Source organism: Ooceraea biroi, chromosome 4 (genome assembly GCF_003672135.1).
Source record: "Ooceraea biroi isolate clonal line C1 chromosome 4, Obir_v5.4, whole genome shotgun sequence".
Taxonomy (NCBI): domain Eukaryota; kingdom Metazoa; phylum Arthropoda; class Insecta; order Hymenoptera; family Formicidae; genus Ooceraea; species Ooceraea biroi.
Window position 1 is genome coordinate 8,011,529 of NC_039509.1, and position 26,007 is coordinate 8,037,535.

The window sequence follows — 26,007 nt, forward strand, 5'->3', positions numbered from 1 at the left end:
TAGTATTACCAGAAATGCTGGTGCATTGCCGCGTTACCGCGTCCTGTGGGCATGAAGGTGCCTTTTCATGCAGCAAATTTTTCCCTGCGAATGATTTTTAGCGAGTAGCGAATAATTCGCCACGAATAGTTACCTCAATAAAGTTAGCCGGACAATTTCAACTTTAAACATTTTTGTTTATATGAATCGTTTGTTAGTGGTTTGTTGTTGATTGTTAGATTAATTAAAACATTTGTTAGACAATATTTTCTATGTAAATACGAAAACAATTTTTAATGTCAAGATAGCCGGTAAATTACAATTTTTGTTTCAAAATAGGTTTAATCGATGCGGAATCGTTTGTTGTTTCCGAATAAACTAATTAAAACGTTTGTTTCATAATGAAAAAAGATCATGTGCATGGTAAATGGAATGCAAGTTCACATTCGGTGTTGTATTTCTCAAATTTCTCAATGCAAAAATATGGGCGTAAACGGCGGCCTGGCCGCTCTCAGGTTCCTCTCTGGTTCGGCAAAAAGTACAAGAAGGTATTGTTGTTCTTAATATTGACGGAATATATTGCTGGATTTATAGTAAAATAATTAAAGAGAACGATAACGTGTATCATATGTGCAAAATATTTGGAGGCAAATGATACTACAAACTTATTGCTACTAAAAACAAGTAGAGGTATGTTGATTAAGCTATCAAAAGATGTTCATTATATTTGTACATGGGCAGAAAAAATTATTAGACAAAATCAAAATGACATTTTCAAAAAAATATGAAATGTAATTTGAAACAGTATTATACAACGTGTATTACCTCATGTATTTTAAAATATGGATTATCATATTCTTTCTCAGGAACCGTTTAATAATCATAAAAAACAACTAATTGTATCTATTGCAGAATATTATATTAAAATATAAATTTCATTATTTGGGAAAAATATATAACAAAGAAAAAAAAGATAGACAGAAATTAACAAACCTAATTTTATTTCAACACGAATAACAAATAAATAGTATATAAAGTATAATTTTTGTATTTTTATTTCTATCCATAAATCTCTTTAGTGAATTATTTTTATTATATCGTTGTTATCGTGGATAAACCTTCTATTAAGCATCTCGTAATCACGTGTTTATAAATTGAATAATGCGTGAAAGATGATTGTAGCTACATAGTAAAATAGATGTAAGGATATATTGATTTGTATTTCAAATTTATTTCCATTACGCTTTAAAGATTTAAATCAATTCCATATGTCATCGAGAAAGAAGAAAGCATAGTTTCACTAAAGTTTCCAAAGGAGATGCTTACGGAAGTAATTCAGGAGCAATCCGGCATTTCAATAAACCACGTAATGCGAGAGGACGAGATGCCACCAAGCACAAAAAGTCGATTATCAATTAAAATTAGTTAAAAATAAAATCAAATTATCCTTTGCGACAACAACCGTGAATAAGTAAATTATTCGATTTCAGGAATTAAGCTTTTAATGGACAACAGCGAGTGCGCTGCAACGAGGGAGGTATCCGCAGAAAAGAAAGCGATTTTCGAGTTTCTACTCTATCAATTGGGAGCCATGTCTCTTGATAGTTCCCCGTTGCAATGGTGGCTTCGAACGTCCACGAAGTGCCCGAACTTGACGAAGTTGGCGAACAAATATTCCTGCGTGCCCGCGTGTTGCGCACCGCCAACACGAATTCCGCAAATGCAATACTATACGAGGCGAGCGGCATTACCTCATCATTTGATTGACAAATTACTCTTCTTGCACGGCAATTATACATAAAATTAATATTTTTATTTAGTATACCTATACTGTAATACAAAGCAAATATACATATACATGATACATGGTACATATTTAAATTTTATGAAATAACGTAAGTTAATAGATTTCCACATCGTATATATCTTAATATACGTATCCCATTTTACTTAAAACCAAGTAAAAAATAGTTTGTTATATACAGTATGTAAAAAATTTCTATTAACAAGTATTTTTGTACTATCACTAAGATAGAATATATGAATAGAAGATATGATAGAAAAGATTTAATAAAAATTGAAATATATAATACTTAACCCTTAATCCGAAGGGTAATCTGTCGTTTGTGTCCGAAATCGACTATCTTCGGTACCTCACCTAAAAACAAACAAATTGTTTAAATACTGTTTACTTCCGTAAGCATCTCCTTTGGAAACTTTAGTGAAACTATGCTTTCTTCTTTCTCGATGACATATGGAATTGATTTAAATCTTTAAAGCATAATGGAAATAAACAGTCTAATCAGTATACGCAAATACGATACGCGAAATTCAACATGTTTAAAGGGATTTCTTCACCAATATACCTGGGATCCAAAGTAGCTGTCATTTGTAGAAGTAGCATAACGTTGCCGTCCACATATCACTCGCATAACATATCCAACAGAGATTTCTTGAATGACTTGGCAGTCTCGCTGTTGGATTCTTGCACTGTGAGATGTGAGGACACAAGTTGCTCAAGTAGTGGCTTCAATAATGACACCTGCGGTATTCTTTCCTCACTGAGTGCTATAATGGTGTCTTGAAATGGTTGAAGGACACTCACAAGATCCTCGATAACTGTCCACTGGTCGTTGGTAATCTCGAGCAGTTTTTGATCTATTCCTTCTGTTTTCTACTATAGTTGTGATACTCCTGCGATGTAGCACCATTTGTTCCAGCATGTTGTACGTAGAGATCCATACGCCAGGATAATCCAGCAACATAGCATTTTCTTTCAACTGTAATAAGAAGGATAAATTATGAAGCACAGAATATAATTTTTGTTACGCATATTAAATTATGCATGTACGGACTAAAAAGCAATTTATTAATATTAATTTGTTTAAAGTTTATTAACGACCCAACTGGCAATATAAATTAATTGGTTTAACGCAACGTTTCGGCCGTAGTTTACGGTCGAAACGTTGCGAACGTGCCACGAAGGCTAAAGGGAAAAAAAAACATTTCTGCGATCTCACGCTTTGTTTTTCATAATAATGTTATCAATTCGCAGAGAGACACGGGAAACTTGCCTGATACATATGTAAGGAGAGTCGGGAATGGCCGTAATAACACGTATAACTGCTTTTGAAAATCTCTTTTATTCGCGATGTGTCTCGGAAGACGACTGCGGAAGTGCGGACAGACTGCTCGACGAGCTCGCTCGCTCGCGAATGTTAGAAAAACAAAAGACATTCGTCGCTATATGAAGAAAGAATAAACGCTATGCTGCAATACCGCCAAAGGATAGCGGTCCCTCATACTGATTACAAACGGGCGGCATCGTCGCGCCGTTAATCGTTCGGTCGGTTCTAATATCTCGTGCATATATATCTCACATATACCTCACACATACGATAATATTTTGACACTAGCTTAACTTTCACTAGCTTGTTTTTCGACCGAAAAGTCCTTTCGTATCTGTTCAGAAGCCATTTAGCATTTGTACTAACTTTAAACATTTAATTACTGGCAAATTACATATTTCTTTTGGAATATTAACTTGTGTCATAAAAATAACTTACCACTGACGATTGTTCCTGCAGTGATGCAGGACAACGACGCTGCCACAGACACGCAGAAAGTCTCTTATATCTTTGGTATTATCTCCTCCTCTAATTTTTTCTTGCTGGGGATTGCACAGGGTGGGCGCAAGGTAGTTACAAGCCTCTAAAATTCGCGATCCTCTGGTAAATGGAGACCCATTATGATGAACTCTGCAACAGCGTCCGACAGGGTTTTGCCATCGATCTCCGATTGATTCGTCGTGTTGTCATCTGACTCATCATCACTCATCACTATCAACGGCTGGCCAATAGTGATATCGTCTTCTATGTTCGACAATGGTATTTTAGGATTCATGACGAATTGTATGTCACCATCTATCTGGACCGTGTCGTCCACATTGGTGGTGTAGATGTATTTCGTTGAGCTCAAACCTGCCTTGAGCAATCTCTTCTGTGCCTTGCGCTCCTTGTGATCCTGCGAGACGATCTGTCTGCAAGGTGCGTGCGTGGAGCACAAACAAAAAAAAAATTAAACACGCATGCAAATCAAGAGACGAACATGCACCTCTGTGCAGAACACGAATTTACACAAGTATTCGTCGCAAAACACGTGTTCTTTTGCACGAATATTGTCCGTTGAAATATTCCGAGCAATATGTGATACACTTACACGAGTCTATCCTCACTGAACGGCGTTTTTGCCACTTCCGACGTTCTGACGAATTTACCCGCGAACACGCGCGGCACGTGTTTGCGGGCAGTGTTTCAGCCGGGCCGCGGTTTTCGGTCATGTGCAGTGGAAATGGCCGTAACCAACATCGTATGATGCTGACAGTATTTCTTATACCTTAAATCATTCAATAACATAGAAGGGAAACTACTGATGGAATTTCGGTCTCTTCTTTTGAATAAAATTTCACTTTTTTAAGCGAAACCGTGATCCAACAAACGTTTTAATTAGTTTATTCGGAAACAACAAACGATTCCGCATCGATTAAACCTATTTTGAAACAAAAATTGTAATTTACCGGCTATCTTGGCATTAAAAATTGTTTTCGTATTTACATAGAAAATATTGTCTAACAAATGTTTTAATTAATCTAACAATCAACAACAAACCACTAACAAACGATTCGTATAAACAAAAATGTTTAAAGTCGAAGTTGTCCGGCTAACATTATTGAGGTCGAATAGTTTGTGAGCGTCACATCTGTATGGTTGCATGTCAACAATAGTAAGAAAATATTATACATAGTTATTTTGAAATGCTTTTAAATATTATATTTAATAAATATAGATTAAATTATTACTTTGTAGGAAAATCTTGAAATCTTTGTAATGGACGACGAGTCGGTTATAAACTGGACTTGGTATAACCACCAACTGCAGTGGTTATTGCAATATGTACAAGCAAATTATTATTATATTGTACAGAAAAGGAAAGCTACTGCAGTTGCAGCTACACTTTTACATTTGAGAAAAAGTGGAAAAAAAGATATTGTAAAAAGAAATATTGGATAGCACCCATTTTTCAAGAAAGGAAAGTGCAAGGTCGGTAGATGGAGGAACTGGCGAAGTAAGGTCCTCACATGACCGCCATTTTCGGGACAGCGCGTATGTGTGTATGTATGTATGTACACCATAGACTTATACAAATGGAAGGGGAATAGCATATACTTTCCGTAGCCGAAACTGTGTCTAACATCTGTGCGACAAGGATAGATAGAACATGACTTTGGTTCGCTATGCGCACGCGCTAAATAGTTGACGCATGCTCATAACCTGTCGTGTAGCAATGTATATAGAACAGTTGTATGATATGTATAATGTATGTGAGCACTTTATTATATATTATCTTTGGAAGGAACATACATATTGAGAATGAAGAGATACGAATAATGTTTTAATTTTTACCATAAATGTGTAATAAATGAAATATGTATTGTTTCTTATTATAATACAATACTTGTATTGTCTATTACATAAATAAATAGAACATTAAACAATAAAAACATAAAATAAAACATTAAAGCACAACTGAGATTAATACGAATGCCATATAATAATAATAACAATAACAATAGTAACGATACAATAATACTAATTATTCATTATGTTTTCATTGATGTGAATTCCATAAATTATTTACAATTGATGTTATATTATAAATTCGTAACAATTACAATTATATTTCATTTACAATTGCAGTCATCAGTATATTTGCAACGCAAACTTACCATAAAATTGTCAAAAGCACTTTCAGAAATTAAATTCTTTCGATTCAACTCGGTTAATAAGTCTTTTATGCTTTTTATGCGCGCACGTAATCTGTTTCGTGACTGCTGCAATGGTCCTCGTATGTTGACTGATAACTCGTCGTGTCAGAGCTATAGCTCGTTTTGCTCGTCGAGGTGTAGCTAAATGTGACGTTCGAATGTCACCAACGTATCGAGGTTCGAGAACAGGTGTTGTCCTTGGAGGTGTTCTTGGAGATGTTTGACAGTTCACTGAAGAAGTGTATAATTATTAATATTGCTACAATGTGTAACTTTATTATTTATAATTATATAAATTATTACAAAGATATAAACATAAAATGGCTGAACTTCCGAAAAAAATCCATAAAATAATTATTACCTTCGATCAATGTAGATACGGTATTAGCTGCTGTCTGAGAATTGTCAGAGGATGTACAAGCAACGGCATAAATGCCTTCCTTCGGTTATGAGTAACGGTCGGTAACGGCAAATGGCACGACTATGATGTGGACGGAGGCGGCGCGGCGCACACAGGCGAATTCTCACAAATTCAAAACCTAAAATATAAAATTAAGGTGTTTTCGAAATCTAGTTTAATAAATAATGTATTGACTATCAAAGAATCATTTGCAGTTATGAACAAAAATTAACCATTGTTTTTAAAAAATACCACTTTTAATCTGACGAGTTCGTAAGTTTTGCAAAAATTAAAAACTAAGTTATTGTTTGTATTTTAATAACATTAAGAACTTATCGATTAAAATGATAAGAACGTGCTAATAACATAAGCATCGCCAGCGTAAACATAGTATGTATACATACTAATATATTTTTATGTATATATACTATATATTGTTAAAGCTAAATAATAAATAATAATAATATAAAATTTATTAAGAATATTTTTTAAAATATCTATTTAATATATATAAGATATATATATATATATTTAATATATGATATATGGAAAGTTATTCAAGAAATATGTTTGAGACTGTTTCGACGTTATTAAATCTTTGGTGGCCCTGCAAAGGACCGATTTTTGGCCCTGAAAAGGACCGATTTTTTCCGGTAAAGAGGTCGATAGTGAATAGTCCGTCAGTCAGTAATCAGTCCAGTATCCGTCACGATCGATAACTTGATTGAGTTGATCAGGAATCGAATCAATCAAATTTGCGAGGAAGTCGGGTTGAAAGTTTCACTTGAAACATGACTTAACGCGCACTTGCAATAAGTCACAAGATAAAACGGGAAGTGCTGCGGCTCATTTTCAGATTGTGCATTGTTTTTCCGTCAAATCGTAACATTGGACTCGCTAATTAATCGCCAATAGGAATTGAAGAATTTGTTATATGCATTTCATTGGTTCGCATCGACACACCCCGTTGGGTATATAAACGATGCGCGAGTCCAGTGATGTTATAAACAAAACGTCTTCGTCGAGAGAAGACGGAACTCTCCCTGCTTATTTCTTCTTTTCGAGGCTGCGTAAAGGTTGTTCTATATTAGTTGCAAGCGATTGACCACATGCACATTAATTGCAAGTCGCACGAGTCTTATCCCAGCAAACACAAAGTAACAGGTAATATACATGTTACTTTGTGGGAAATTATAACTAACAGGTAATATACATGTTAGTTATAATTTCCCACTCATTAATATAAATACAATATAACATACGTGTTATGTAACAATTACATTGTTGAGTGGGAAATTATAACTAACATGTATATTACCTGTTACTTTGTGTTTGCTGGGAATATATCATATAGTTGCCATGATAACAAAGCTCGACACTCAGGTTATTGCAAATCGCAGAGACACAAATGTCAAATTTGACCAAACTTTGCGACTGCTGCTTGCGAGCAGTTTACGATCGGAAATAGTGCAGCTTACGTTCATGCGATTGCTTGCTTGCGTCTAATGTAGAACGACCTTTACTCGCAAACAATGAGGCTGTCATCACTGTATGCAACTAACTCGCATTATCTGCAGTAATATATATTATTTTTCAGGGCCAAAAATCGGTCCTTTTCAGGGCCACCAAAGATTTAATAACGTCGAAACAGTCTCAAACATATTTCTTGAATAACTTTCCATATATCATATATTAAATATATATATATATATATCTTATATATATTAAATAGATATTTTGAAAAATATTCTTAATAAATTTTATATTATTATTATTTATTATTTAGCTTTAACAATATATAGTATATATACATAAAAATATATTAGTATGTATACATACTATGTTTACGCTGGCGATGCTTATGTTATTAGCACGTTCTTATCATTTTAATCGATAAGTTCTTAATGTTATTAAAATACAAACAATAACTTAGTTTTTAATTTTTGCAAAACTTACGAACTCGTCAGATTAAAAATGGCATTTTTTAAAAACAATGGTTAATTTTTGTTCATAACTGCAAATGATTCTTTGATAGTCAATACATTATTTATTAAACTAGATTTCGAAAACACCTTAATTTTATATTTTAGGTTTTGAATTTGTAAGAATTCGCCTGTGTGCGCCGCGCCGCCTCCGTCCACATCACAGTCGTGCCATCTGCCGTTACCGACCGTTACTCATAACCGAAGGAAGGCATTTATGCCGTTGCTTGTACTAGCTTCCACAACGGACATTTCATCCAAATTGTGTTTTTTCATTAGTGGCTGATATTTGTCATCTGTTGTATTTGATCTGCAATATATTTTTGTTTTATAATTGTACATTCGTGACACCCTCAAGAATCACAAAGTTAGACACACAAACAATTACCACATTATTTTTATTAAATAGTACCTTTTCTTTCTTTTTTGTGTCTTGATGGATGGTATTGCTCCACGATTTATAATAACACAATTTATTCTCTTCGTTAAATCCTCTTCCTTAAAATAATTAGAACATAGGAAGGTAGCGGTATTGAGATCCTTCTCTCCGATTCCACAGAAAGATAACCATTTTTCTCTACTATGCCTATCTTTCGGAAACCTGTAAAGCACATATGAGCATTTTAATTTTCAATGCCAAAACTATTAAATTTCACAGTAAATAAACATATATATTCTGAAACATATACATAACCTATACAAAAATAATTTTTAATTTCTTTACCGGTGATATGAAACGATTTTATTCCAATTGCCGCACAGCACACAATAAACTCCTATTTCTTCTTCTCTGACAATAGTACACAACCTATAATCACAAACTGACACGTGGTACACAACCTACAATCACAAATACAATTTCACACTCTCGCTTCGGCCGCTCATGTGCATTGCGAGGAAAAGTAATGAAACGAAACAGGACTATAGTTTTCTGTCTCACTTCTTGGACACAGTTGTGCGGGTCCTTTTCCCCTTCCATATGTTAAGTGCTATGATGTACACGTAGTATCATGTATATACATGTGTATTGATGTGTATGTCAGTCAGCAGGCAAAGTCGACAACAAAGTGAACAGAGTGTTGTGAAACAAAAATGCCAGGTTGTTTTGCCAAAACCTGCATTTATGCAAAAATACTTCACCGTTCTTATTCATGTATCCCGCATAAAACGAGAATAACCTACATTTCGCCGCCATTTTCGGGTCAAATCGTGTGAAGTGGATGCGAGGACCTTACTTCGCCAGTTCCTCCATCTATCGACCTTGGGAAAGTGCATGGATTCTTTCATGCTGTGCTACCTAAACTCGTTTTAGAAGATTTGAGATTTAATAATTACATACGCATGTCTGCAACTCAATTTGAAAAGTTAACATTCTTAGTTGGAGCAGACATATTCATTCCTTACGAATATTCGCTACAAGCTGAAACTTTTCAGCGAACAGCGATTACTCGCTAGCGAACAGCGAATGATCACGTGACCTTCATTCGCGGCGATTATTTCGTTGCATGAAACGGCACCTTGAGCCCATAAAAAGTGTGACGATTTGTATCAGAAAGAAACTTGAGAGCGGTCACGCTCGCGTTTTAACTGTAACGCCTCAAACGTGGAGATTGAAGTGATTCTGTCTTTATTGCTCACTGAATATTGAATAAAGATAGAATGACGCCGCGAACGTTGGGAGCGTCAAGTGGAACGCATATGTCCACGTTTGAGGCGTTAGGGTGAATTCACACCTTGGCAGAATAGCAGAAAACAGAAAAGCAGAAGCCAATCAGAACTCGCGCTGGTAGTCGACAGTACATTCTGCTTTTCTGCTTCTATCTTTCCGCCAACTGTCGACTATCCGCGCGAGTTCTGATTGGCTTCTGTTTTTCTGCTTTCTGCTATTCTGCCAAGGTGTGAATCCGCCTTTACAGTTAAAACGCGAACGTGACCGCTCTCAGGCTTCTCTCTGTTTGTATCCAGACTCTTATTATAATGTCTCTAGATTCACCTAGAGACTTACAAGTGCCTTGCTGCTAAGGTCTCTAGATTCACTTAATTTGCCAACCTGACGATTTTCAGACTTCATTCTGTTGAGTGTTGACCATCAACGGTACAACGTAGCAACCGACAAATGAAAGCGTGACGTGATCTGTGGCACGCGCGTCACTGTAGAATTATACGTCGCGAGAGGAGGATAATGTTTTCGCAGCGCATAGAAATCGAGAAAAATCGTCTGTAGGACATCGATATCGAATCGCACCCTGTGCGGCATCGTTCCGTACGCTAGACGACGAGAAATATGGAAGCTGATTGCCAGTCAACGCTGAGTCCGTCGCGGACACTGACAGGTGAGCTGATGATGTTATTGTTGACGGTCGTCAACATGAAATTTCTGTAGAACAAATTGCTTGTCCAAAATTAATAGAATCGTTGCATTCCGGGAAAGCCACTTCGTCGTTCCTCGTAGTCATTGCATTGTTCCTTCAATGTAAATCTGTTAGGCTGTAATCTTCATTAACAGAAAACGTAAACGTCACAATACAATGCGGATACTCTCTAAACTATTTCCGTTAAATCTGTACCAGTATCATCGATTTGTTTCACGTTTATGTTTGTGCTTATGTGTTATCAATTAATTTATATCGTTGCAAATGTTCAGGGATAGGCAATGATTGTGAGGACCCATACCCCAGCTTGTCAGATTACCATGATTATGAGCCGAACTTGGAATTCGATGATACCGAATTGCAAACCACTTCGAACAACGGTGAGACGTCTATTCTGCCTTAAAATGGAGGAATTCCTTTTTTTATTGTTAATTTCCTTTACATTCACTATCTATAATTATAGATAAGGATATACATAATTACACATGTCGCAAGCTTAATCATGCTAGTTTCTGTTCTGTTATATTGAATAAAGTACCAATAAAATAAATTTTATTTCATCTTATTGATTTACATTCATTAATTAAAATTATATTAGGAAATATATAATTTTAATATTATTATGTAATAAAAATCTGATAAACATGGTTATCAGTATATATATTTTTGCCATTTATTATTTTTCATAACTGTAAAATATAAACATACTAGGGTTCTACTTGTCCATGTAGTCTCAATTAATAAAATAGAATCTTTAATTAACAATATTTTATTTTTATGTAGGTGAAGAGGTAATGCAGTGCATTGAAATTAACAATTATTTTGAAAGAAGAAAGATATCAGCAACAATTAGTCTTTTTTGCATAAGAATATTTAATAATCTTTGTAAAAATATTTATACTTATGGCAACTAATTTTATAACAATCAACTTTATCCTTTTGTCCTTTTTACGATTATGAGCAGTATCACGCATATAATCTAATTATTTTTAAAACTGTTATGAAAATTACACTATTATTGCAATAATTACAATAATATTAACTTAGAAATTATCTTATAAATCAATAATGATATTTTAAAGTTTCTTATGCTCTACTTAATATAATGTGCAGTATAACGTACCATATTATATTCAAATCTTAGCGAACTTGATTGAGAATTTATAATAATATTATATATTATATTTACACAAAACTTAATCCATATTAGATAGTTAGATACTGTAGCAATGTAACTGTTTTTGATCCAAGAATGCATTTTGTGTGCAGCTGTACAACTCCTAGAAGCAAAATTGGATTTGGTGAGCAGCAGTGCGGGTACTGGCTTGGATTATTTGGAAAGCCCAGTGAGCGATGGGACGATCGAGGAGAACTTTGAGGAGGCTTTAGTAGACGCTCCGGTTATCGAATCTGGTGTGTGACCTTTTACCTTCTGTTAGTAGCCACTAAATGTCATGGCATTCTTGGGGCATAGCAGGTGAATTATATAGAACCTTGTATAGTTTGTTTTATATTGCATGATGTAAAAAGATGGAGGAGGAAAAGTAATGTAACAAATGGATTTTTTGCCTTTTTAATCCTTTTTGCGATAATGTTGCATATAATTCGAGCCCTTGAAGCGGAATGGTAATCGACAGCGGTGATAGTGATCCTACATTTACCTTGTTTTGTGGAATTTATAATTTTTGTTTTATAAGACAAGATTGCTCCAAGGGATCGAACTATTTCTCTGCTCGATTTTTTGGTATTTTTGAGTTGAAGGAAGTTTTTATTGCGAGTATGCCTGAAACGTGCCGATCTTGAGATCTTGTTACATTGAGCATTAATGAATTCTTTTTGTTAACGAATAGCGGAAGATTTAGCTGCTTTAGATCAAGAACTCGCCGATGAGGAGGATTATCTCGACATATCTAGATACGGTATCGTGGAAGTGGTCGGTGATGACAGTGCTGGTCGCAAGATAATTGTTGTATCAGCTTGCAAATTACCTCCCATCGGGAGGGAAACCTTCAATCATGCGAAACTCCTTAGGTGAGTTCGCGATACCTTGTAAGATGACATGCATCGTAGGATGACATTCGCATCCAACTGCCAACAATGAGTTACAATCTATCCATGTATTATTTAAAGATCGCGTAACGCTGTTATATCTAGTAGTTTCTAGTAGTATTCTTACATTCCCTGTCCAATCTCTTGACATTACGACTGAATTCAATTTTTTCTATCGTATTCTTCTTTTCTTTATTGAAGTATTTATTTGTTAAAGTAAATTTCATATTCTGCTGTAGGTATCTCACGCATACTTTAGACACGTTCGTGGAGCAAGATTACAGCCTCGTTTATTTCCATTATGGCCTTACGTCGAAAAACAAACCACCATTATCATGGCTGTGGCAGGCGTACAAGGCGTTCGACAGGAAGTACAAAAAGAATCTCAAAGCTCTTTATCTAGTACATCCAACGAACTTTATTAGGATCGTATGGCAAATATTTAAACCTGCTATTAGGTATGCAATTAATGTTTTCTCTTTTTTTTTCTCATATTGTAATATTATATAGAGTGTCCCAAAATAAGCGCAAAGTACACCAGAAGATTTCTGATGCCAAACAACACAACTCTTTCCTTTACTAAAATTCAGAATAGTTTTCAAATGAGAGTTATTTCAAGTTTCCTAATTAACGTACTAGATTGCATCAAGAAGCAAGGAATCAAGAGCTGCACAAGCCGCGCGCCTTGTCGCATCATAAAATATCATGTCGGTCATATAGATTATTTTTTTCTATCTTATTAAAGATTTTATTATAAATATTTACTATAAATAATATCTGATTGTATAAAATTATTTTGAATATAAATATCTGTTATGAAAACATTTCTCACGGATATTGAAAAACAAACAAAATAAAATAATATGCTTAAACGATACATAAAAATATTTTATGCAAAGAATAATTTCAACCTTTTTTGAAATACTTGTAACCTTGTAAAGGACTGATTGAATATTATTTATCTTTTTTCTGGCGTACCACTTCATAATAGTAGACTTGTCAGACACAAGGTTTCCAAATTCTTGGATTGGTTGAGGTAGTCAACCAATTTAAAAAGTTTTATTTATAAGAGTCCTGTGAGAAAAAAGAACGACTTTTCTGTGCAATTGCAACTATTACACCGGAAATGCTTCAACGTCTACAGAAAACTCTCATCTGCATAGCACAATGTTTTCGTAACTTATATTCAAAATAACGGTGCGCGTCTTGTACCGCTCCAGACTCAAACGCAATCTAGTATGCTAATTGGATAACGTGGAATAGCTCTTATTTAAACATTATCATTCGGACTAAATTGTGTGTAAAGGAAAAAGTTGTTTTATTTGTATCAGGAATCTTCTGATGTATTTACTTCATATGCGTTTATTCTGAAACACCCTGTATATTACACAACATATATAAATTTCTTGTATAATGCAGCGCTAAATTTGGACGAAAAATGATGTATGTTAATTATCTGGAGGAATTGGCGCAATATATTAACTTGGACCAACTAATTATACCTCCTCAAGTGATAGAGTATGTAAATCAGTTATATAACGATAATAGTCATCTTTAAATTATCTTACAATGAATCTTATCTTATTAATTGCTTAAATTATTTTAGACACAACGAACAGTTATTGATAAAAAATAAGAGAAACTTACCAGCGAGTCCGCCGCCAAGCGCAGTAGTTACGCCAGTCGGCACGACGCAATTCGGTGCTAGCTTGCAATTTATAAAAGAAAATAACAACGGTGATCCAATACCACCGATCCTAAAGCAATGCGTGGAATTTCTTGATACGCCTGACGGTATGCTATTTCAACGAGAGGTTGTTTTGCCCTGCAGAATAAAATAACAGTAATTGCTCTATGTCGTTCTAGCTTTGGAAACAGAAGGGATATTTCGAAGGTCAGCTAACGTGGCGGTCATCAAGGAACTTCAGAATCGCTGTAACCAAGGCTTAACCGTTGATTTTCAAGGAGATCCGCATATCGCCGCCGTTCTACTCAAGACGTTCCTTCGCGAGTTGGACGAGCCTCTCATGACCTACGAACTGTATGACGAGATCACGCAATTCCAAAGTGAGCCTTATATTAGATTCTTCTTTCTTTTTTCAAATATTAAGGGGATTCTGGAGTCGTCTGTTTTACCATGAAATTCATTCCAATCAAACTTTTTTTTGGTTGCATAAAACAACAAATCCTCTTCCACAATTACAATACACATAAAAATGCGTGTCAATAACTTGGACTTTATGTCAAAAACGGAAAAAATTTCAAAACTTACAGTTTTATTACCGACTTGTAGCTTGCCTCGTATGATAATATGCTTATAATATATAAGTTGTGCAGTTTGTACATAGCTATTGGCAAAGAGACAGAAGGAAGCTTTTAAAAGAGACTTCAGAATTCTAGTAAAAAAGATTGATTGGAATAAAAATTTTGAGCATATGTGCATCTCTGAAATCGTGACCAAAAGTAAAACAGAGCACAAGATTAATTCCTTGATATCGTGCAAAAGGCTTTTTCATTCCGCGCAAGACAACCAATGAAAAGATCTATTAAAAAAACTCATTCATTCCGTCGGTAATATAGACGATTCCAGCTTCCCCTTAATAGCAGGATTAGGTATCTATTCTCTTCTTTCTTTAATCTATATTGCAGCATTGTCGAAGGACGAACGTCCTCGTAAAATTAAGATATTAGTACTGGAGAAACTTCCCGAGGACAACTACCAAGTTCTCAAGTACATCGTACAATTTTTGTCGAGGGTACGTTGCCAATATTTTGCTATAATAAATATATCGGCCTTATATAGAAAAAAACTGATATATGTATTCCTTCTCCCGTGACAGGTAATGGACCGATGTGACTTAAACAAAATGACTTCGAGTAATCTTGCAGTCGTATTTGGGCCAAATCTAGTTAGAGCGCCACCAGCGCGTGGATTGTCCCTCTCCGCGATAGGACCCATCAATCAATTCATTGATTTCTTATTCACTTATCAAGATAAGATATTTATTATTTAAAAGTGATTTCCAGGGCCTAATAACGTGCAACTGTCGACTGTGTATTACTGCATGCATACCACGTCCGCATTTTTGTTTACCGAAATATTTTTCTATCTGATACGTGATAGCAAAGTAGAAGAAGATATTCAATGTTCATTTTTACAGAAGTTTTGCACAAGATTTTGTAATACAGGTAGGCGTAATGATGTTCGGACAAAAGACTAGAACGATGGATGTTGGTTGTGTAATATTGAGATGCCAGTTTGAATATAGACAACATATGTGTATATTTAGAAAAAAACTTACGACCGAATACCAAAGATATACAAAGCGTCATACAGTAAATATAATGTGTAAGGATTATTTAGAAGCAATGCTTACTTATTTAATAAAACGTAGAAAAGTATATGTTTGCGAATGAAAAAATATATTGAAGAATATTTTTGTCATTGTGCGATTTTAGACTTAATACGCCGCCCGCTATTTATCTTAATTTTATTTCAATTAATTTCTTTTAACGTTAGATTTATAGTAAAAGTGTTTTAAACAATTAATTTTTTTCTAACTTTTTAACTCATACCAACTATGTTATTTTTTATCCGTAGTTTTTTTCAACTTTGATGATATTTTTATTTTGTTGTTTTCTCTTATGCTGTCAATTGAAAGAATTTACATTTATCAAGTGTTATTTAATCAATTTAAATTGTTGCTTCGATTAAATTCTTAATAATTAAATTAAATTAAATTATTAAATTCTTAATTCTCGATTTAATCTTGTATTATAAATCAATCTTTATTCTTTATTTTCATTGCACAATCGGGATCATCGAATTATGTTATATAGCTTCAAGTTTGAAATAAATTTTTCATAAACTAGATACACAACACACACACACACACACACACATTATTTATTTATTGGATTGAACGGAAAGTTCGTTCCGTTTTTGGCAAGAAATTGGTGAAAATAGGCGTGTCTAACTTTATTCAAATGACTTTAAACAAACAGAATTTCGGGGATGACAAACCGATAAAAAAATATATAAAATATGTAAATATGATTGTGTTTTGTGTAGTTGGCATCAGTCCAAAAATGGAGACTAATAATGTGCATTTTCGACATCTCATGCTTTTCTACTTTTAAAAAGACAAGAATGTAACTCAAACTCAAGAAAAGATTTGCGGTGTGTGGAGAGAATGCGGTAAACGAACGAACGTGCCGAAAGTAGTTTGCGAAATTTCGTGCTGATGATTTTTGTCTCGACAACACACTACGCTCAAAACGGTCGATCGAAATTGATGAAATACTGCAAATATTGCAAATAGTAGTTGTTAAACATTTACATGATTGCGTGATCAGTCGTCTCGATGTCAAAAAATAATTTTTTTTACAACAATCTAGAGCACAAGATAAACAATCATTATCGACTCCGAAAGGAGGAATTCCGAAAAAGGTCATATTTTGCACCTGACGGTCTTGAACAAGAATCTTGCATTATAAGGTCCTACCAGGCGACCAAACAATTAATTCAAATATACTGTTCATAATTGAACCGATTGAAAGTAATAAGTAGTCAAGCAAAACCGTCCAGAATTGATCAATCTTAAAGGCGTCAGCTTCCACTATGATAATGCCAGACCGCATGTCTCTTCGGCGACTTGGTAAAAATTAGTACAGCTTGGTCGGGACGTTCTATCCTATCTACTATATTCCTCGGATTTAGCACCCTTGGATTATTATTTGTTCTCTTCAAAACTCTCTTAATGAAAAAACTCTTCGATTTCCCAAAAACCACCTTGAGCAGTTTTTCACTCAGAAAACTGACAACTTCTGACTATGGACGGAATTGTGAAACTATCTGAAAGAAAGCAAAAAATTATCGATAAAAATGGTTGCATATGTTGATGAATAAAGTTGTATCTGAAGAAATCGTCTTTCAATTTTGACAAAAAATCGGAATGAACTTTCTGTTCAAGCCAATATTTCAAACGTTAAGATGTTCTACATATATATTGTAAATAAAATTAATCTTCACTCTTTTGACATTCTTCAAATGGCAATGTTATGTATATATATTGAAGAAATCGTAATGATAGTATGATAATAATTGCGGTCTAAGAAATATAGTATATCTGATATTATAATTTAACTCGGAGAGATTAAATATATTTAATATATGCATACACACACACACATACATATATATGTATGTATGTATATATACACATACGTACATGCGATGAGACTTTAAGTTTCAAATCGCTGAGATTGTTAATGGCAGATTCCTGATGAAATCGTAATATGAAAAAGTATAGGGTATAATAATAACTTTTGAATGAGGCATTTAATTGGCCGCTCAGCAGATTCTGCCAGCATTGGCGACAAAAAACGAGCAGGATCTGCAGTACGTTCCATTTAAATACATACATTGGAACGACAAATTCTGCTCGGTTTCTGCTGTCAGTCTGTCACTATATTCTGCTATTAAAACCTGTTGTATTTCTGCTAGCAAGTTGCTGACAAAGTCTGTAGTAGATACTACATAAAATCTGCTCTTTAGCCATCTGGGATAATAATAGCGACGTAAATAATTTACTGATTTTAACACATCAAACTATTTATAACAGTTTGTGCAGCATATTATAACAAACTGATATGTTCCCTCACGATAGAATTTTTTATTGTGATAAAATTTTTCTGATAAAATGCCAAAACAAATGCCACTCAATAAATTACTTTTAGAGATATTCTAAGGACACTTGTTATGCGAATATATTCGAAAAATCACATAACTTACTTGATTATTTAATTAATCATTAATTCAATATTATAATAAATTATTAACTGATTACAAAATTGATCATCTAATATTTGTTATTAAGAAATTGTTATGGTATTAATGGCTTTGCATCAAGTGTTTATCTTTAAATCAGAAATCTGCTATGACATCTTACACTGATCTGAGTCTCTCCCTCCTCTTTTCTTCTTTTTCTTTGCCGTTCTACGTTTTTTTTCCACTCTCTTCTTTTTTTTCTATATGTGAGTACATGCATAGAAAAAGAAAGAAAAAGGAGCAAGAGAGAGGGAGATATACACATATACATATATAGAATAAGAAAAACTTTATATTAATCCTAAGCAATATAAAAGAATTTAATCATCTTTAAAAGAAAAAGACATTAACCTGATTAAGAACGTGCATAATATTACATATATTTCTTCTAATTTTATCAAGCATAGTACGTGAACCAAATGTTTCAGTCCTGTTTGGAATATCGTTTTCTCTTGCTCTTCAATAAAGCATTGCACTGCACAATATACGAAAGTGTTACAACAATTTTAACAAATCCAACGTTATTTAGTTCGAAAATATAAAGAAAAGAATATTTTGATTAATGAAAACGTATTAGAGTATATTTCCTATCTAATTACTTCTTTACTTTTTGTAATATCCTATTAACAGATGTAATGTCGACATAATGGATGTAATGAGAAATGAAATAATTTATGTTGTTTAGGATTAATGTGTAATATTAAAAATGAAGTGATAACGTGGTGAAACAATTAGCGTAGCTCTCGTGACCACTCAGTCATTATGTATAAGTTCTATTAAATTAAAGAGATATTTTTTTCCAAAATTTCATCTCAGAAGAAAAAAAGTAATGTTTTATCTTAATAATAGTTGCATTCGAGTATCATAATTGAAAGTTTATATACATTTGTTACTAGCATTGTGTATGTGTGGTATGCACCGATTAAGTGCGAAAGATCAGCGTCACACATATGACAGCGATTTTTTTATCTCATTTCCATAAAGGCAAAGAAAAAGTCTATTTTTTCAATATCAAAAATAAAAGAAGAAATGTAACACATAGGTTTCCTAACTGCACCGTGCTTGAGTAAATGTGCTAAATAGAAAAAAAAGAAAGAGCTCCGTAATGTAATAAATGTCAGGGTACTGCATACCATTTGAAGTAATTTATTTCTCCATTGTTTAATAACCGGTTTGAAGAACAAAATACTTCTCAAAGTAAACTCTGCAAATCCATTTTTCTCTTGCCAGTTCTGCCATTATAGGTAATTGGGCTAATCTATAGTCGACAGTTGAAATTTTCTTGTTTTGCTAAATCATCGACTCAATCAAAATGACTATGCCAGATTTGTATAGAACCGATGTGACTTTCAACTACATTCCTCGTTATTGCGAATAGAAGGACATATAATAAAATATATTATTTTGGCTGTTTTCCAGCAAGGACATGGAAAATTGCACTGTGTTACACCGTGTAAAATTCTTGTTGGAACGGCGAAGTGTAGGTTTAATTTCTGAAAATCTCAGTAGAGAGTATTACGGTTCTTTATTTTTATTGTACAAATTTTGGAAATCACCATTTAAATATAAGATTTCTTAAAATATTGGTAACGCTGGGACATTTTACACGCTTGTACTTAGCTTTTTACTGTGTCGAGCAGTGTGACACAGTGTCACAGTTGGAACATTCCATATTGGACACAGTGTCATCTGTGTAACTTGCTGGAAAACCCACTTTGTAGGTAGGTAGACATTTTCAATCTTGTATACAATCTCCACAAGTAGAACCTAGATTTGATTTCTAAACGCGACGATAGGATTCAGACAATTCAGGAAAATTGGAAAACATTTCCTCGTAACGATATTACAACTTTACCATTTTATATTTGTGAAATAACTTACAATAACAATAATTTAAATTTTACACAATAATTCTTATATTACTAATCGTATAATTTTGCAGAACTGAAGGTATTGCGAATTACTTACCGAACACTCTAAATCCTAGTATGTTGTATAATAAAAATATCAGCACTTAATATGTACATCATTTTTTAAACTATCATCTTTAACGTAAAAACCAAAAGTCGAGTGGTTTCCTAGTCTCCCTGAAAGATAATTCCTTGTCTCACAGTGCCGTATCGTCTTTATTCAGCGTTATTAGCTAACGTTTAGTGGCCAATTAGCTTGCTGCGATTCTTTAAAGCAAAGATTACATATATTGGGATACACATGCACGCATTCACATGTGTAATGTTCGTACACACACAGACACACAACATACATACACACACACAATGACAAATCAGTATTTTCAGAATGCACTATTGAAGATACTGATTTGTTAGTTGAAAAGTCCTGTACATAACTCATGACTTATCGAAGATTAGAGATTTTCTTATTTTGATATTGAATACAAATCGATTTCGAAAATTTATGGAGAGTCACCACTACCACCTCCGCCGCCGCCACCGCCGCCGCCGCTGCCGCTACTACTGCCACAGCAAGAACTTCTACTGGGTTGCGTATGTTGCGTCTCATCTTCGACCATTACGACATTGCGACGCGTGCTATTGGTTCGGGTGAGAGTAGACTTCTGCTCGGCCTCGTCGGCGCGTTGCATCATGCGTCGCGTGAGATTTAAAAACATCTCTTCTATATTTTGGTTCAATTTGGCTGACGTGTGAAAATGCATGGCGTCCACTTGTTTGGCATACCTGATAAAAGGGAAAAGCATTTACAAACATGCAGCGACGTTCCGTATTCATTCGTTCAACAATTCAACGAATCGCAATAGCTTATTAAACTTACTCCTCTGCTTCCTCTATGGCAACGTTTCTGTCCTTCTCTAGGTCCACTTTATTACCCGCTATAACTAAGCAGATTTCGCTACCTAACATCTTCTTAAGCTCCTTCACCCAATTTTTTACCTGATAACATTGAAATTCATATATTACAAACTCGAAACTCTAACAAACTGAAATGTTATGATACATGGATCGTTGTTTTACATAAATGCAATGAGCAGAAAACAAGTACTATTCATTTGATAATATCAATAGTACAATTATGATTTACTTACGATGTAATTTTTATATTATCATCAGTTGTGATCATCACGATCATTATACTATATCATATTTGAACTATCTCTTTTACTGGGTCAGTCAAAAAGTTCAGTTCAATTTTTGCTTCATTTCATTCAGTCCAATTCAAATTTTGCTTTATTGCATTTAATAGAAAGAAATAATTCATCAACCAAACAAATTGTTATCAAGCAAGTAATCACCATAGTTGATAATGTCTACATCATAGACAATAATATCTATAATAATTAGATATTATTTATGATGTAGATTCAATCAATATTGTTGCCTGTATTACATGTAAAAATCTGAACTGAACTTTTCGACTGACCCAATACATAACTGATACGAATTGTACTTTTTGGAAGGTATCTTCATCCGTAATATCATAAACAAGAATGGCACCGTTGGACATTCTGTAATAGATTGGTCCTAATGCGTGAAATTTTTCTTGTCCAGCTGTATCCCATATTGCCAGGTTTACTCTTTTGCCATTGATATTTAATTTCTTATTCAAAAAGGATGCCTGAAAAAGCGTAACGTTCAAACTGTCAAAATTAAATATTCTAAAATGATCATTCCAGCTATAATAATTGTAATAGAGGCTTCTTTCTTTATGTTTAAACATGTTTTTGCACAATTACACGTGCATAAATTTCAAAAATTTAAGCGTTATTAATAAGCATCTTGCAAAAAAAGCTTTCAAAGGTTTCTTTTCCTGTAGAAAGAGTACAAATTTATTTTGATCTACAATTATTTTAATCTACATTATCAATCTGAAAAAGCCTCCTTTACGCATCAATAATGTCCTTAATTCAACAAACGCAGGATTTCCGGATACATTAGTCTCTTCTATAATCAAATGATTTGAAAGAAAAATTTAAAATAAAATAGAGTATCAAAATACATAATCCATTTGTCTTCACGAAAAGATCAATATATTGAGGTTAGGGCAGGAATAAATAAAAAATTCATCAGCGACATATCGGATCTCGGAAAATGTACGAGTTACCTGCAGCGTGGTGATATGCTTGTCGTTGAACTTGTCCTCGACGTATCGGAGCGCAACCGAGGTCTTGCCAACGCATCCCTCACCGAGTAAAACCACTTTGAAATTATATCCATTGGCGGTGCTGCCGAGCGGACTGGCCATAATTCTGCGGAGCAACCAACTCTGCGCTCGTGAAACAGAAAATCTTAGCGGAGTAGAACGTTAACACGCAGACGAGTACGCGAGCGTGAGAGCCAGCATAGTCTACGCGACTCAACAAGCTCGCTTTATGCACCTTTCATGCGCGAACTATCGACGAACGACGGTGGTTATGCCATGATAATCCGGCGATTTGTGATTCGATAAGTGGAAAATGTCGTACGACCGCGCTCGTACTTCGATCCCCGCCGTACCAATGTCGAAGCGCGACAATCAGCTGTTCGTCCTGCTACATGTCATCGCGCGCAGTGGTGCGCTACATCAAAGGCGCGTTTTCCTACTTTTGGAAATGTAATGACCCTTTCACACAGGGCTGCGTTCGGAAACATCACCCGAGTGCCCCAGTGTATCATTTTATCCTTATTCATTCGCTGAACAACAAGGATAAAATGATACACTGGGGCCAGAGAGAAGCCTGAGAGCGGTCACGCTCGCGTTTTAACTGTAACGCCTCAAACGTGGACATTGAAGTGATTGAAGTGATTCTGTCTTTATTGCTCACTGAATATTGAATAAAGACCTCCGGGAAGTTAGCCGGGTAACTTTTACTTTTTTAATTTTTGACTTTACGAATCGTTTGTTGGTCGTTTGTTGGTAATTGTTGGCCTAATTAAAAGGTTTGTTGGCTAATACTTTTTTTTTTTAAATAAAAGAAAATTGTGTGGAAAGTTAGCCGGACGAAACTTATTTTTTTACCATTTGCGGCTTAATCGATGCGCAATCGTTTGTTGGTCACAGATAAACTAATTAAAACGTTTGTTGGTTTATCTGTCTTGAAAAAAAAATAAAAAACTTATGTGCACTCCCGACTCCGTGAAACGGTGGCGTCATCTGCGCAGTCAGATGCGCAGCCGTATGTAGCACATCTTTATCTTTATACGTCTATGATGGAATGTTTACATTGCTTTTTATTAATCCCTTTGAGGACTGTAAATACTCCAAAGTTATTATGCTTGTGAACCCCAAGTGCAAACAGATCTCGGGGTTGTATCATACAGAATTGATGCTCTCGACAACATCGCAAATGTTGTAAGAAAAACCTTGGCCACGGAACCAAGTATAAAAAAATACGACGAAATGCACGAGCTGCAAGGGCAGCACGTATCCAACTGTAGTATTAGAGCCAAATCATAAAATTATTGGAAAAGAAGGCTTTAGATCTCTGGAGAAATCTTTGTTCTTTCGATCGCCAAGTTATCACATACGTTGTAAAGATCCATGCTTGGGAAAGTATACGTTTAAGGAGCCAGGAATTCACATTTTCATCGAGCTCGATATACGCCCTAATCTTCAAAGTAACAGTTTGAGCTGTATGCTGGATCGATTGCCGACAACACTCGGTCTTCAATGCGACGAAAATACAATCGAATACAGGTAAGCACAAAAACTTTTTTATTTGCAGATACATATACAGATATATTTTTTAAATGTATAAAAACTGGATTAATTACTATTTTAAGGTTAATCGGAGTAATAGACTACACATCGGGGCACTACATTGCATACTGCTTGCGTTCTAATGGATTTTGGCAGATGTACGACGATTTGCGAACAAGTGTGGTTCTAAAACTATAATAACTCCACATCTTGTAGTATATATACAAAAATCAGTTTAAAGATGGAAAACCAACTGAAACTGAGGTTCCTGTGAATAATGCAAATTCAAAAGCAGAAAGTGACAATGTTGATTGGACAGAAGGTAATGATACAGATCACAAGTAACATTATGTGTATAGAGTATAGAGACAATGTAAAGAACTAGTTAGAAGAATCGCATACATGGCATAGGCAAACGAGGCAGAATAGTGAGAATTACAACGATGTTTTTAAGATTTCTCATTACAGAAGTTATTCCATTGACTCAAGCTCTAACTCTAGAAACTCTTCAGATAATGGTAAAAAGCATATAGAGCGTGAAACGGATTCAGTTGTATTGACACGCAGGCAGAAAAAATAGTTTATGGAAAGAATACTATTGGGTATGACAGATACATCGAGTTGGTGCCTAAGTAAGTGTTCAGGATTCTGTAGATCACTTGTGTTTAAGGTGGAATACCATTGATTTATTTATCGACTTTTATTTCAGAAAGAAACGTACACGAGAACATCCGAGGACACCTCCAAAATATATAAAATACAGCAGAAGAGGCTGGGATGGCATGATAAGATTGTAGCGGAAACAACTGCATTCTTGGAATTCTCCTAAGGAGGACCAAACAGATTAAGAGGCTGTCGTTTCATTGAATTACTGCTAATCACATTTTTCTTAATTCATATAATTATTGCAAATTTTTTCGTACTTTCTTGTTTGTTACGTACTACTTCAACAACGTCTATAATATACTTTAAAGCTTAAATACATTAAATGTAGAAATAATGATTTTAAAATAATCGTGTCACGTTTTAGATTTTTGTTTACAGTATTTTATAATCATTTAAAACAACTTCGCTCATAACTTATCAGTTTAACATACTATCACATATACATATATATTTTTGAAGCAATATTTTATGCAGATTATTATAATCATATAAATATAGAGTCCGTCAAAAAGTTCGATTTTTGCGTCAAATTTTACTGCACTCAATAAAAGCAAACTATTCATCAATCAAGTAATCACTTTTTCATATAATCATTATTTACGATTAGTCATTTTCTATGAAGTAGACATTATCAATATCGTTGCCTGTGTATTACATGTGGCATCATCATAAATATTGAAAATCGAACACAATTTTTTGACTAACTCGATATTTTGAGGCAAATTGAATTGATAATATACAAGTTAAAAATGTTCGAATGTTAACTTGTGAAGTTGTGCAATGCTTTGGATACAAGATTTAAATATGGTAATAAATAAAATGTATGAATGTCCATATATACTTGAGAATTGTAATCTAAAAAATATACAAAAATAAAAAATGAACTTTGTATCTTCTTAAAATTACTGTACTTTTTTATTATATAAATCAATATCATCACACTAAGACGAATTTGTCATATATAACATATTACAAATGTTACTAAATAATCAATAGATATACATATTGCTTTTATATCATAATTCTGTTATTCTGTTGTGTCTCGTCCACTTGAAATAAAAGTTTAATCAGAGACATTTTTATATTTTTAATTTAGCTGTGTTTCAAGTTTACTCAAGATGGTATCCAGTTTCTGATTGGTATTAGCTTCCATTTCGTTTCTTTTCCTCAATCTTTTCTCCATTTCATAAAATTTGTTGGTAATGTACATTCTGATATCAATATTTGATTCCTTATTAACCTCCTTATAGTTT

General features: G+C 34.2%; 4 protein-coding genes, 2 long non-coding RNA genes and 1 pseudogene across 13 annotated transcripts; 4 read left to right on the plus strand and 3 right to left on the minus strand.

Moving 5' to 3' along the window:
• The first annotated feature begins 77 nt into the window (after positions 1–77).
• On the plus strand, positions 78–1,843 carry LOC105285354. 3 transcript variants are annotated; one of them, XM_011349507.3, is made up of 4 exons: positions 97–290; positions 391–527; positions 1,231–1,382; positions 1,470–1,843. In XM_011349507.3, exons 2-4 carry the CDS (start codon positions 394–396, stop codon positions 1,778–1,780), a joined length of 597 nt encoding a protein of 198 aa, XP_011347809.1. In that variant the 5' UTR covers positions 97–290; positions 391–393; the 3' UTR covers positions 1,781–1,843. The 3 variants fall into 3 exon arrangements, 1 of the variants encoding a protein (XP_011347809.1); XR_002193732.2 differs by lacking the exon at positions 1,231–1,382 and having other exon boundaries at positions 78–527; XR_895050.2 differs by lacking the exon at positions 1,231–1,382 and having other exon boundaries at positions 81–669.
• On the minus strand, positions 1,774–4,335 carry LOC105285353. Its single transcript, XR_895049.3, has 4 exons — positions 4,198–4,335; positions 3,546–4,018; positions 2,346–2,759; positions 1,774–2,137 (listed from the first exon to the last, which is right to left on the minus strand). It is a non-coding gene; the product is annotated as an uncharacterized LOC105285353 (long non-coding RNA).
• Positions 4,336–4,459: 124 nt separating this feature from the next.
• On the plus strand, positions 4,460–5,004 carry LOC113561767. Its single transcript, XR_003406433.1, has 2 exons — positions 4,460–4,761; positions 4,845–5,004. It is a non-coding gene; the product is annotated as an uncharacterized LOC113561767 (long non-coding RNA).
• Positions 5,005–5,570: 566 nt separating this feature from the next.
• On the minus strand, positions 5,571–9,756 carry LOC105285358. Of its 4 annotated transcripts, XM_026968946.1 has the most exons (7): positions 9,368–9,466; positions 9,108–9,300; positions 8,910–9,025; positions 8,598–8,786; positions 8,434–8,495; positions 6,165–6,230; positions 5,571–6,034 (listed from the first exon to the last, which is right to left on the minus strand). In XM_026968946.1, the coding sequence occupies exons 2-7, from the start codon at positions 9,162–9,164 to the stop codon at positions 5,787–5,789; spliced, it is 738 nt and encodes a 245-aa protein (XP_026824747.1). In that variant the 5' UTR covers positions 9,165–9,300; positions 9,368–9,466; the 3' UTR covers positions 5,571–5,786. The 4 variants fall into 4 exon arrangements, with proteins under 4 accessions (XP_026824747.1, XP_026824745.1, XP_026824744.1 ...); XM_026968944.1 differs by lacking the exon at positions 9,108–9,300 and having other exon boundaries at positions 6,165–6,224; positions 8,428–8,495; positions 9,368–9,756; XM_026968943.1 differs by lacking the exon at positions 9,108–9,300 and having other exon boundaries at positions 9,368–9,755.
• A 486-nt stretch (positions 9,757–10,242) lies between these two features.
• On the plus strand, positions 10,243–17,524 carry LOC105285356 (rho GTPase-activating protein 1). 2 transcript variants are annotated; one of them, XM_011349510.3, is made up of 10 exons: positions 10,243–10,518; positions 10,830–10,937; positions 11,827–11,970; positions 12,408–12,588; positions 12,846–13,064; positions 14,026–14,124; positions 14,213–14,400; positions 14,473–14,673; positions 15,256–15,362; positions 15,447–17,524. In XM_011349510.3, the coding sequence occupies exons 1-10, from the start codon at positions 10,470–10,472 to the stop codon at positions 15,618–15,620; spliced, it is 1,470 nt and encodes a 489-aa protein (XP_011347812.1). In that variant the 5' UTR covers positions 10,243–10,469; the 3' UTR covers positions 15,621–17,524. The 2 variants fall into 2 exon arrangements, with proteins under 2 accessions (XP_011347812.1, XP_011347813.1); XM_011349511.3 differs by lacking the exons at positions 10,243–10,518; positions 10,830–10,937 and having other exon boundaries at positions 11,897–12,034.
• Positions 17,525–19,970: 2,446 nt separating this feature from the next.
• LOC105285355 (ras-related protein Rab-21) lies at positions 19,971–24,085 on the minus strand. Of its 2 annotated transcripts, XM_011349509.3 has the most exons (5): positions 22,788–24,085; positions 22,514–22,675; positions 21,860–22,027; positions 21,227–21,345; positions 19,971–21,132 (listed from the first exon to the last, which is right to left on the minus strand). In XM_011349509.3, exons 2-5 carry the CDS (start codon positions 22,652–22,654, stop codon positions 20,850–20,852), a joined length of 711 nt encoding a protein of 236 aa, XP_011347811.1. In that variant the 5' UTR covers positions 22,655–22,675; positions 22,788–24,085; the 3' UTR covers positions 19,971–20,849. The 2 variants fall into 2 exon arrangements, with proteins under 2 accessions (XP_011347811.1, XP_011347810.1); XM_011349508.3 differs by having other exon boundaries at positions 22,514–24,085.
• Positions 24,024–25,656, plus strand: LOC113561772 (annotated as a pseudogene).
• The last annotated feature ends 351 nt before the right edge of the window (positions 25,657–26,007 follow it).

What these genes read in the sequence shown, in the direction of transcription:
- LOC105285358 (XM_026968944.1), bottom strand. Translation starts at nt 9,472, where the DNA reads ATGAAAGAATCCATGCACTTTCCCAAGGTCGATAGATGGAGGAACTGG. An exon ending in CCCGAAAATGGCGGCGAAAT is followed by an intron (nt 9,026 to 9,367) that starts GTAGGTTATTCT and finishes TTGTGATTGTAG; the next exon opens with GTTGTGTACCACGTGTCAGT. An exon ending in AAAATCGTTTCATATCACCG is followed by an intron (nt 8,787 to 8,909) that starts GTAAAGAAATTA and finishes TGTGCTTTACAG; the next exon opens with GTTTCCGAAAGATAGGCATA.
- LOC105285354 (XM_011349507.3), top strand. Translation starts at nt 394, where the DNA reads ATGTGCATGGTAAATGGAATGCAAGTTCACATTCGGTGTTGTATTTCT. An exon ending in TCGGCAAAAAGTACAAGAAG is followed by an intron (nt 528 to 1,230) that starts GTATTGTTGTTC and finishes TACGCTTTAAAG; the next exon opens with ATTTAAATCAATTCCATATG. An exon ending in GATGCCACCAAGCACAAAAA is followed by an intron (nt 1,383 to 1,469) that starts GTCGATTATCAA and finishes ATTCGATTTCAG; the next exon opens with GAATTAAGCTTTTAATGGAC.
- LOC105285356 (XM_011349510.3), top strand. Translation starts at nt 10,470, where the DNA reads ATGGAAGCTGATTGCCAGTCAACGCTGAGTCCGTCGCGGACACTGACA. An exon ending in ATACCTCCTCAAGTGATAGA is followed by an intron (nt 14,125 to 14,212) that starts GTATGTAAATCA and finishes AAATTATTTTAG; the next exon opens with ACACAACGAACAGTTATTGA. An exon ending in CGAGATCACGCAATTCCAAA is followed by an intron (nt 14,674 to 15,255) that starts GTGAGCCTTATA and finishes TCTATATTGCAG; the next exon opens with CATTGTCGAAGGACGAACGT.
- LOC105285355 (XM_011349509.3), bottom strand. Translation starts at nt 22,654, where the DNA reads ATGGCCAGTCCGCTCGGCAGCACCGCCAATGGATATAATTTCAAAGTG. An exon ending in AGCATATCACCACGCTGCAG is followed by an intron (nt 22,028 to 22,513) that starts GTAACTCGTACA and finishes ACGCTTTTTCAG; the next exon opens with GCATCCTTTTTGAATAAGAA. An exon ending in ATGAAGATACCTTCCAAAAA is followed by an intron (nt 21,346 to 21,859) that starts GTACAATTCGTA and finishes CAATGTTATCAG; the next exon opens with GTAAAAAATTGGGTGAAGGA.